Raw genomic sequence first — 12,118 nt, 5'->3', positions numbered from 1 at the left:
AACCAAACTCTGCCCTCAACTGCTGAGCCATCTCTCCAGCTCCTGTGTTTTGCAATTTATTTTGTTTGTTTATTTGAAGTAGTATCTCATGTAGCCTGTACTGGTCTCTAACTTGCTATTGTAGAAGATACTCTGTCAAGGTAGCATTAGTTTCTAAGACCAAATAATTTTAAGTTAGGGTTTTCACCCACATGAGCTTTTATTGGGACAAATAAATATTGGGACAAATAGCATCTGAATTCCCTGAGACTGCTGAATTAAATGTCTCTGAGGAAAAGAATACCCTGAATTCCTAAAATTAATACAATAAATTAAAAAGTAATTTCTTTTTGGAGCTACAGTCTAATGAATTGAGGCAAAATATACTTAAAACCTTTCGTAGGCCTCTCACATGGGAATTCAGTGTGGTCACTTAAAATAGGAAGTCATCTACTTACTGGCTCATGTTGCTGATTTATATCTAGTTTGTTTTTGTCACAGACTGACTAAACATTACCACCCTTTGGACATCCCCCTCTTATTTTCCTGAATTAATTATTATTAATTTCTCAACTTAATATCATTTTATTATTTCTACCCTAAACTTTTTATTTATCATTATAGGAGTCTTTTTTCCTTTTGTTTTTAATCTCTGTAATTTATCTAATTACATTTGTGTTAATTATATAATATTCTAATATTACCTCTATATAATATAGAAATATAAAGACTGAGGGCTAGAGATGTAATTTAATTAATGGAGCGCTTGCCTAACACCACAAAAACGTAAGTTTGATCCCCAACACCATTAAACCCAACATGGTGGTGCATACCTGTGATCCCAGATCTAGGACAGCTGGCAAGAAGAATACAAGTTCAGGGTCATCCTCCACTACATAGTGAACTAGCTTGTGGCCAACCTGGGCTATTGGGTTACATAAGACCCAGCCCCTCCCAAAAGAAACAAGGAGGGAAGAAGGAGGAGTCTCCTTTGCCCCCTCTAGTATGTAGTTAATTGTTTCTTAGTTAGGTCTTCTAACCTAATTTCATTGCTATTGCTACTAAATTATAATAAAATTAAAGTCGAGGAACTGGAGAGGCATGGCTCAGCAGTTAAGAGTGCTTGCTTCTCTTGCAAAAGACAAGTTTGTTTCTCAACAATGGCCTGTAACTCCAGTTTCAGGGTATCTAACACCCTCTTCAGGCTTAGCAACAAAGGAATTTACCTCAGAGCAGTCTTGCTGGTACCTTGTTTTTAATTTTTTAGATGGTCTCCCTATGTATGTAATCCAAAGTAGCCTGGAATTGTCTATGTATCCCAGGCTATCCTTAAGTTAACCATCTTCCTGCCTCCAGAAAGCAAGATTATAAGTATATACCACACCACACTTGGAAATTGTTGAATGCAGGTTCTTTGTCTCATTATAGTCGAAAGTTGTGCTGGATTTACTTGACATTCCTTCAGCATTTTTTCCATGCCCAACCCACTGTTTCCTGATCTTATTTAATAAGTTATAATCTATTATTTTCAATATTTTGATGCTTATTTTATCCTGTTTGGCCAAAAGAAGCCCAAATGTGGCTTCTGTGGCTTACTTTTAAAAATTGTTTAAGTCAATCTCTGTCTCTGTCTCTCTGTCTCTGTCTCTCTCCCCCTCCCCCTCGCTCCCTCCCTTCCTCTCTCCTTTTTTCTCTCCCTGTGCCTGTGTGTCGGGAGGGGGTCTGTGTATATGTGTATATATGTGTGTGCGTGTAGAGTCTAGACATCTAACTCAGTTGTCTTCCTCAGTCACATGCCATCTTATTTTTTTGAGGCAGACTCCAACTGTAACCTAGAGCTAGATTTGGCTAGAACAGCTGGCTAACTGGCCAGCAAGCCTCAGGGCCCCCCCTGTCAACACCTCTCAGTGCAGGAATACAGGCATACACCATTGGGATTACAGGCACAGTCCTCTGTGCCAGCTTTTTCATGCATGCTGGGCATCCATACTAAGGTCCTTCTTGCACTTTACCTAATGAGATATCCCTCTAGCCCACTTTAAAATTTGTCTCTGTGTGTCTGAGTCTGTGTGTGCACATGTGCCTGTGTGTACACGGGTATGGAGGTCAGAGAATAACACCAGGCGTCATCTTCCCTAGTAGTTATCTACTTTGTTTTTTGAAACAGGGTCTCTTCACTAGCCTGGTGCTCTCCAAGCAGGCAAAAATTTTGTTTTATATGAAAATTCTGGAGACCAAACTCGGGTCCTCATGCTTGCAAGGCAAGCACTTTACTGACTGAGTTATGTCTCAGGCGTTGTCTTTGTCTTTTGGCCCTTTCTTTTCATCCCTCGGGTATTTCCTTGTTTCTGGTACATGATGATCTCTCCTATCTACCCTTCTCAGAACATACACGCCTTGGAATAAGACATATTTAAAGGAGCTCACAAGGGCTACTTTGACTGGATCTTGGCACTGCTCAGCTATTGTTCCTGGATCCTCTTTCGTTAATTTTGGAAAATGACTGTTCACTAACTCTAAATGGATTTGCTTTGCCCTGTTCTCTCCATCTTTGCTTTTGGGAACTTCAGTGACACTTGTAGGATCATTTGATAAGATCCCATTCATCTTGGGTGGTCTGTTCTGTTTGGTTTTTTTGTTTGTTTGTTTGTTTGTTTGTTTTTTCTACTCTCCTTTTCTGTTGCGGCCTGCTCTGTCCACAGATTGGGGTCTAGCAAGAGAGAGAGAGGGGGGAAGAAGGGAGAGAAACTCGAAGAATGGAAAACAATCCAGAGGATCTGTAGTCAAGTCTCCTTTACTGTCTTCAACACACACAATTCCTACTCTACTACACCACCACTACACCACACACTATAGCACCCTACTCCACTACTACACCACCACTACTACACCACCACTACTACACCACCACTACTACACCTCCACTACTACACCACCACTACTACACCACCACTACTACACCTCCACTACTACACCACCACTACTACACCTCCACTACTACACCACCACTACTACACCACCACTACTACACCACCACCACTACTACACCTCCACTACTACACCACCACTACTACACCACCACTACTACACCACCACCACTACTACACCTCCACTACTACACCACCACTACTACACCACCACTACTACACCACCACCACTACTACACCTCCACTACTACACCACCACTACTACACCACCACTACTACACCACCACCACTACTACACCTCCACTACTACACCACCACTACTACACCACCACTACTACACCACCACCACTACTACACCTCCACTACTACACCACCACTACTACACCTCCACTACTACACCACCACTACTACACCACCACCACTACTACACCTCCACTACTACACCACCACTACTACACCACCACCACTACTACACCTCCACTACTACACCACCACTACTACACCTCCACTACTACACCTCCACTACTACACCACCACTACTACACCACCACTACTACACCACCACCACTACTACACCTCCACTACTACACCACCACTACTACACCTCCACTACTACACCTCCACTACTACACCACCACTACTATACCACCACTACTACACCACCACTACTACACCACCACTACTACACCACCACTACTACACCTCCACTACTACACCACCACTACTACACCACCACTACTACACCACCACTACTACACCACCACTACTACACCTCCACTACTACACCACCACTACTACACCTCCACTACTACACCACCACTACTACACCTCCACTACTACACCACCACTACTACACCACCACCACTACTACACCTCCACTACTACACCACCACTACTACACCTCCACTACTACACCTCCACTACTACACCACCACTACTACACCACCACTACTACACCACCACTACTACACCACCACCACTACTACACCTCCACTACTACACCACCACTACTACACCTCCACTACTACACCTCCACTACTACACCACCACTACTACACCACCACTACTACACCACCACTACTACACCACCACTACTACACCACCACTACTACACCACCACTACTACACCACCACTACTACACCACCACTACTACACCACCACTACTACACCACCACTACTACACCTCCACTACTACACCACCACTACTACACCTCCACTACTACACCACCACTACTACACCTCCACTACTACACCACCACTACTACACCTCCACTACTACACCACCACTACTACACCTCCACTACTACACCACCACCACTACTACACCTCCACTACTACACCACCACTACTACACCTCCACTACTACACCACCACTACTACACCACCACTACTACACCACCACCACTACTACACCTCCACTACTACACCACCACTACTACACCACCACTACTACACCTCCACTACTACACCACCACTACTACACCACCACTACTACACCACCACCACTACTACACCTCCACTACTACACCACCACTACTACACCTCCACTACTACACCACATCTTACAAGGAAATCCTGGGTATTTATAAGCACAAATACAAGAACACAGGTGAAAACATTTTACCACGTACACCATACAGCTGGGGTTACTAAACAGCAAAACAAGCTATGTGGGGTAAACAATATATTTATCAGAGTGTGCTTCAGCTGTTATAGGCTTTTGAAAACCAAGTCTTTCATCAGGGTATATGGTTCCAGATGGCTGCAAAGTTGATCTAGCCAGCCGCTTTCTGCTTAAAGTCAGCTCCCAACACTTTTCTCTTTGTGTTTTAGTTTGTGATTTCTATTCTGCTGTCTTTAAGGTGACTGGCTTTGTCCTTGAAAGTGCCCAATCTGGAAAGACTGTTTATAAGGATTCTCAGAACCTTACACCATTTTTCATTATGTTGTGATTTTGTTTGTTTGTTTCTGACTTTGTATTTGACTTATTTTTATAGTTATCACCTCTCCTTGTAAACTTCCCTCTTTGTGAATAGTTATCTTTATTATTAACATAAACACTTGTTATTAATCGTAGTTTTTATTTGTTTTGCTTTTTGAGACAGCCTTACTTAAACCAAGCTGCCCTTGAATTTGAACTCACCATGTAGCTAAGGATGACCTTGAATTTCTAGTTCTTTTTCCTCTTGAGTGCTGGGATTACAGGCAGGTGCCATCACACCTAACTTCCAATCCAACGCTTCAAGCATGCTAGGCAAATGAACTTCCAACTTTTGTTTTCACATCTTGGAAAACTTTGATGGGGTTTTCATTTCCATCAGAGTCATGAACTGCCTGGAATTTGAGCTGGATTGAGCACTATAAGGCTTCACATTTCTTCAGCAGTGGGCTGAAGATTATAGGTTACTCAGACATATTATAGGTTGTTGAAGGGCTTTTCCTGGTGTTTTCTGCTTTGCCATCAGCTTTCGGCTACTTGAACACCTGTCTGCCACAGAGGAGTTTCCTTAGGGGCCTTCCCTACCTGTATTCATAGACTGTTGCTTTGTGGTAGGGCTAGCCTTTTTGGTGAAAGTAAGTCAGTCTTGAATCTTCTGATCCAGTCAGTACTAAGCAAGCATCTGTGAGGGGAGGAATTTTCTAGTATCCCCATTGCTTTCTATAGCAGCTAGTTTTTGGGTTTTTTTTTTTTTTTTTTTTTTTTTTTGTTTTTTATGTTTTAGTTGGTAGGTCTGGCAGAAGATATTTTCTCATCTTTTGTGGAGAAAGAGAGAAGTAATGTATCTTTAGTATTACAGTGCCCTACCCTGGGCTCAGGACAGTCCCTGCAAATCTCTCTCCCCATGAAGAGTCTTTGCATGGCTCTTACTGAAGGCATGATTGTTACTTCTGTTACTTAAGGCTTTTGCTTCCTGTGAGAGCGACTAGTATATTGGCAATCAGCCTCTTGACTCTAGCTTTTCTTGTGAGTACTGGACAGGTACTCCTGGAAAGGTCCTTGCCTGTGAGTATGGAAGCTGTGTCTAGTTGGAGCAACGCAAAATTCCAAATTACACACTTTCTTTCTATATTTAGCCTTTAATTTAAATTTTAGCAAAATTTTCTTACCCTTATACATGCAACCACCATTTCCTTCCATGCTTTGCCAAAAATGAAACAATCCCAGTCAACATCAGGGACTTTTAGGGATGACCTTGAACATCTGATTATTTTCCCTCCACCAGTGCTGGATTCCAGGCCTGTGCAGTGCACTATGCCTTTTCAATTAGGTGCTAGGAATCTGAACTAGGGTTTCCTGTGTATGAGGCAAACACTCTGCATCCCCAACTCTATGTAGTCTTTTCATGTTGGCACTGTCTTGTCTTATGTATCTAAAACAGAACCAAAAACTGTATGTCTGTATTTTGTAAAAAAAAATTTTTCTCTCTGAAATTCTTAATTCTTATTGGGGAAAGTATAGAGTCTTACTGGAGCCTGCTCCTCTGCCCTGTGTTGAAAATACTGAAGATGTTCTGTAAAATACAACTTGAAAAACTTGGCCTAGTTTACTCTTGATGTATTGGATCATTAAAGATACAAACGTAGCCAGGAGTAGGGCACATGCCTGTAATCACAACACTTGAGAAATGGAAGGAGGGGGAACAAGAGTGCCTGGCTACCTGAGACTTGTCTTTAACACAGGTAAACTAAGTCTTGAGCAGCTGTCTGATGCAGGCTTGGTTATCTCCCCACTCTAACACAGGTACTTATGGAGACTCTGGGTGCTCTGGGTGCACAGTGCCGATGGGCTGCCTGCAACATCTACTCCACTCTCAATGAAGTGGCTGCTGCTCTCGCAGAAAGTGGTAAGCGCTGGGTTTTGTTCTGTCTTTATCTAAGATAAGTCTTCAAGAAGTTTTAGTGTTTCAATGTAAATCTTTAAGGAAGATTGACCCGTAAGGCATCTTGCCTTTGAAGAAATGGATCCTGTCAATGAATTTGTTCTCTTTGAGGGCTTCTTTAGTCAAACATGATTTAGTTAACTGGTTTTTACAGTTGACAAATAGCTGCCTGTGTCTCATGTTCTAGTAGTCACACTTCTTCATGAAGAGCCTACCGGTGAGCCTACTACTCACCCACCACTAAGGTAATATGTAACACCTGAGCCATAGTTTGTGGCCCTGCAGGTTTTCCAGTAAGTGGCTTGCCCTGCTTTAATGTTTAGTTTGTCTACTTCAGCAGTAAAAAGGATTTGGCCTGGCAGATTAATTGATTACAGAGTCCACTAATGCTTGAAGGACAAAAGAAAGAAAAATTTGGATTCTGTCAGCTTTCTCTTTTCCCTCTGTGTAATACACAGTTTGGTACCAAAACTACTTCTGAGCTCTTGGGAAATACCAGGAAAAGTTTACAGAACAGACATCTCTCTCCTGCTGCTAGCACTTTTGGCATGTTATTAGTGATTGAATTAATTTACAAAACTTTACTCCTTATATACGATAGAAAGTTATAAAAGTATTAAGTATATATCCACTTAATTATAAGTAGACATTCATTTCTTTGTCTTTTTTTCCTAGCAAATGACTACTGACTCTAAGAGATAATTAAAAATATCTTTGCTCTCACAATGTTATATTGTGATAGAGAAGATAACATAATTAAATAAATGATAAAAATCCATAACTGCTTAAAAACCCATATTGCAGACCAGGCATGGTGACATATTCCTGTCATTCCCAGCTACAAAGAAGATTGAGGCCAAAGGACCATAGTTCAGGACTTGCTTGGGAAACTTAGTAAATCTTGTCTCAAAATAAAAGTTTTCAAAAAGAAAGTTGGGGATCATGGCCCATACCTGCAATCAGAGCCATGGCTCACACCTGCAATAACAGCCCTCAGAAGGCTGAGATATCAGAATGGCTAGAGGTTTGAGGCTGGCCTGGACTCCATGGTGAGATGTTGTCTCAAAACTACCTACATGATAAAGAATGAGTGAATGAATGAGTGAATGAATGAATGAGTAGAGCTAGGAATGAAGTTCAGTGGTAGAGCACTGGCTTAGTGGGTTAAATGGATTAGAAACTTCAGGTTCATTTGGTTCTCACCCAGCTAAGTTAAGCAGCCTGCACAGTGGGCTTGACACTTAACTGGGCTGTGATGTGGAACAAGCACTTTAGTAGGTAAGAATACGAGAGCTTCCCAGTGAAGCATGTGGAGTTCCTGACAGAAGAAAAACAAGTGGTCTTGGGAGATGCTGAGACTGCCAGCTTTAATGGACTAAGAACGCATTTCTGGTTCCTTCTTGACCCTCCAATAGTCCTATTTTTAGCAACTCTCACATTCTTGCTACTTGTCCTTTGAGCCAAGAAGAGATGAATAGCTACTACAGGGAATGTATGGATAAGGGAACTTGAAGGCAGTATTAATCAGTGAAAGAAGTTAATCCAAAGAATACAGCAAAATGAAAAAGGTTGTAATTGGCCGAAGTTAGCACTTCCTTGTTAAAATTTGGGATTGGCCCTTTTGTACCATTTAATAGTTTTCCTTTGTTCTTTTGATTATTTTTAGGGTTTCCTGTCTTTGCCTGGAAAGGAGAGTCAGAAGATGACTTTTGGTGGTGCATTGACAGATGCGTGAATGTGGAGGGCTGGCAGCCAAACATGGTAGGTCAGATTCTGTGATTGCCGTTCATGAGGAGAGGGCTAATGGTGGGAAAGACTGGGTCTGGGTTTCCCAGTAAAAAGAAAAGAAAGTGGATCCATTTCTGTCTAATGTACCCAGGTGTTCAGCTTCTGCTGATGCCTGTGGTCCAGGTCACATGGCACCAAGTGCTGGCTTGAGGAGGGAGGAGATGATATAAGATGAGTCAGTTCATTCCGGCAATTTTGGGTGACGAAGAGGGAGTCTGACTGACAGATAATAAGGATGATAGGAGGCAGAGTGCATGTCTCTTGGGTATAAAGCTAATTTTATAGTCATGAACACAGAGTCTATGGCATTGTACCCTGAGCCTTTACAATCTGTGGAGCCAGCACAGCTGCTAGAAAAGTTAGTGAAGACAGTACAAGGATCAGAGGAACTGTTGCCTCATAGAATAGGACTCATCAGGCAAGACCTGTGACTTTTCCTCACGTTATAGCCTCAGGAAGAAGAGGATTATCTGAGGTCAAGAACTTTCTGCAGTAGGATAGCACAGGGAGTTTATAGGCTGCAGTCTTTAAATAAATACTATGAATAGCAACTCCTCGCTCATGCCAGATACCTTGGTTTAAAGGGGAAAGAAGGCGCTGGGATATAGCTCAGTTGGTAGAGTATTTGCCTGGCCTGTATGAAGTCCTGGATTTTATCCCCAGCACTGCGTAAGCCAGGTGTAGTAATGCATGCCTATAATCAGTCCCAGCAGGAGGATCAAGAGTTACAGGTCAAGCGGGAGAGATGGTTCATTGGATAAAGGCTTGCTGCCCAAATGTGAGGAGCTGAGTTAGGACCCGTAGCATTCAAATAAAAGCACATTACAGCACCAAGGGCTGGGGAGGAGGTCGCAGATTAAGAAAAAGAAAGAGCCCTGGGGCTCCATGGTCAGCTAGTCTAACCCAAATAGTAAGCTCCAGGTTAGGATACTGTCTCAAAAGATAAGGTAGAAAGTAGGGCTAGAGGGGGAGTAACAGTGGGATTGAAACTGGGGTCTGTATCCCTGGCCCCTCTTTTGGGTTTCTTGGGAACATGGGTTCTTAGGGGTTCTATTAGTGTGTAGCAAGGCTGAGTTCTAATGAGAGTTCTGCCTTGGTCCCTACCCTCAATCAAGATTTGATTGAGTCAAACAAAGTATATTAATAGTAGGAGCAGAAGCAAAGATCAAATGATAGACCAGAGGTTGGGTGTTTTGTGTGCCCTGGGATTCAGGATGGCATTTTTGATACTTTAGTGTTGATATCCTGGAAGTTTAAAGAAGATGCATGCCAACAGAGGATGACTAAGTTCTTCGGCGACAGTCCAGGAGAGGTGTAACAATTTGGAAAAGTCCTGATGAGCTCTTTTAACAGTCCTGAAGGGCTGATATGCCACTGCCTTGTGCCTGACTTACAATTCAGAAACCTTCCACTGCTGATGGAAGCTCCAGTGGGCACAGCATTGTATTTATCTTTAATCCCAACTTGAAATAGTGATGAGCTGTTCAGAGGCATGCTTATACACCTACATGCTGCACGGTTCCCTGGTTATTTTTAATTTGGCTTATACAGAGTGCGAGGTTGAGCTAGGCAAAACCTCAGCGCTGCCTGAGACATTGGGTGGGAGAGTGCCTGTGCTTTAGGAGAAGTAAAGGCTTAACAACTTCAGGTTTAAAAGCCATTGTTCTGAGAGGGAGACTAATTATCTGTCCTTTTATTTAAACCTTAGCTGAATGTATTTAAAGTACTAAAATCAGCAGCTAGAATTGAGTTTTCTAAAGATCTGCAGTATATTCGAGAACTAGAGGTCTCGGTGGCCTCCTGATCTGATTATCCATAAGATAATCATACATTGTAATATGGTTTAATAATGTAGATAATGTAGGGTCTTCTGACAGAGAGACTTAGAGTTGGCCTTTCTCCTCTTCTCTTTTCTTATAGTACAATGACTCTTTTATTTGTAGGTTATTGTATTTACTCAGGCTTTAAGGTACTTTTCATAAATATATGGAAATTTATAAGTACCTGTACATTGGTAATTAGGAATTGTGGTACAGTACCCTGAGAGACCCTGAAGCCTTTGCCTTCAGCAAGACAAATGACAGTCCTGATGCTTCTGTTGCAGATATTGGATGATGGAGGAGATCTTACTCACTGGATTTATAAAAAGTATCCCAACATGTTTAAGAAAATCAAAGGCATAGTCGAGGAGAGTGTTACTGGAGTCCATAGGTAAGATTTAACAGTCATCCCTAACTTACATATAGAATCTTATGATCCCATGTCTGTAGAACACACATTACATTATGGTGAAAATTGGAGCTCTTCTATAAGGTAACAAGTCTAAGGCTAGTCACTTATTTGAATTAGCAACACAAATTGCAAACCTAAAATGGTGAGCAGCTCAGATGGAGAAGCAGGTGGGGTCCTCATGTTTTCTTGTCGCTGTGGTGCGTGACTGCTTGCTCTTTGGACATGTTTAGTTCATTCAGTAAATATTTATTGAACTACTACAATAATCCAGGTACTGTTCTGTGCTAGAGACCCACAGTAGATAATAACCTTTGTCCTCTCTCACAGACTGCAAGCAAGGGCTTTGGGTTCCATCACAAAGTATTCCTTGGATAAAACTAGAATCATTCCTGTTAGTCTTATTCACCAATAAAGACTTGAATGCATTAAAAAAACAAAACAAAAAACCTTTCACGCTCAAAGCATTCCACCATGGCTGCTTTAATGTTTTCTAATCATTTTGAACATATAAAACTATAGCTTGGGGGGCTGGTGAGATAGCTCAGTGGTTAAGAGCACTGACTGCTCTTCCAGAGGTCATGAGTTCAAATCCCAGCAACCACATGGTGGCTCACAACCATCTATAATGGGATCTGATGCCCTTTTAAGGTGTGTCTAATGACAGCTACAGTGTACTTACATATAATAAATAAAATAAAAACCTTTGGGCCAGAGCGAGTGGGGCCAGAGTGAGAGAGAGAAGGGAAGTGGGGGGAAAAAAGAAAACTATAGCTTGGGGCTGGAGAGATGGCTTAGTGGCTAGGAGCACTGGCTGCTCTTCCAAAGGACCCAGGTTCAATTCCCAGTACACACATGGCAGCTCACAACTGTCAATGCCTTCACACAGACACACATGCAGGGAAAGCACCAATGCATATAAAAGTAAAAAGCTAACAACAACAACAAAAAAAAAACTATAGCTTACAACAACCTTCTGATTCTTAAAATGGGCTACATTTAAATTTATATATGTGTACATGCATTCTCACATACATGCATGTCACAAATGTAGATACGACAAGAAAAGACAACTTGTGGAAATTAGTCCATTCTTTCCACCATATTGGTGCTACAAATTGAGCTCAGAATGTCAGATTTGGCAGAGCCCTTACCCTCTGAGCCTCATCACTAGCCCCAGGAGGTGAATTTTTAATAAAACAAATACTTCTCCTTTTTAATGGACTTAGTTTTTAAACTCACGTATGTATAGCTATGCATTTTATGGGTTTGTGTATTGTTGTTACAAATTTGAAACTACTACTAATAGTATG

General features: G+C 41.8%; 1 protein-coding gene across 7 annotated transcripts in view; it reads left to right on the top strand.

Moving 5' to 3' along the window:
- Positions 1-12,118, top strand: part of Ahcyl2 (adenosylhomocysteinase like 2) — a 157,205-nt gene that overhangs the window by 116,010 nt on the left and 29,077 nt on the right. For all 7 annotated transcript variants that reach the window (XM_034518996.2, XM_034518995.2, XM_076913593.1 and 4 more), the window contains 3 exons: positions 6,650-6,752; positions 8,455-8,549; positions 10,681-10,787. In XM_034518996.2, coding sequence (XP_034374887.1) covers positions 6,650-6,752; positions 8,455-8,549; positions 10,681-10,787 — 305 coding nt within the window. The remainder of the gene's footprint in view (positions 1-6,649; positions 6,753-8,454; positions 8,550-10,680; positions 10,788-12,118) is intronic.

The sequence above is a fragment of the Arvicanthis niloticus genome, chromosome 15, assembly GCF_011762505.2.
Source record: "Arvicanthis niloticus isolate mArvNil1 chromosome 15, mArvNil1.pat.X, whole genome shotgun sequence".
NCBI lineage: Eukaryota > Metazoa > Chordata > Mammalia > Rodentia > Muridae > Arvicanthis > Arvicanthis niloticus.
This window is presented reverse-complemented; position numbering and strand designations above follow the sequence as displayed.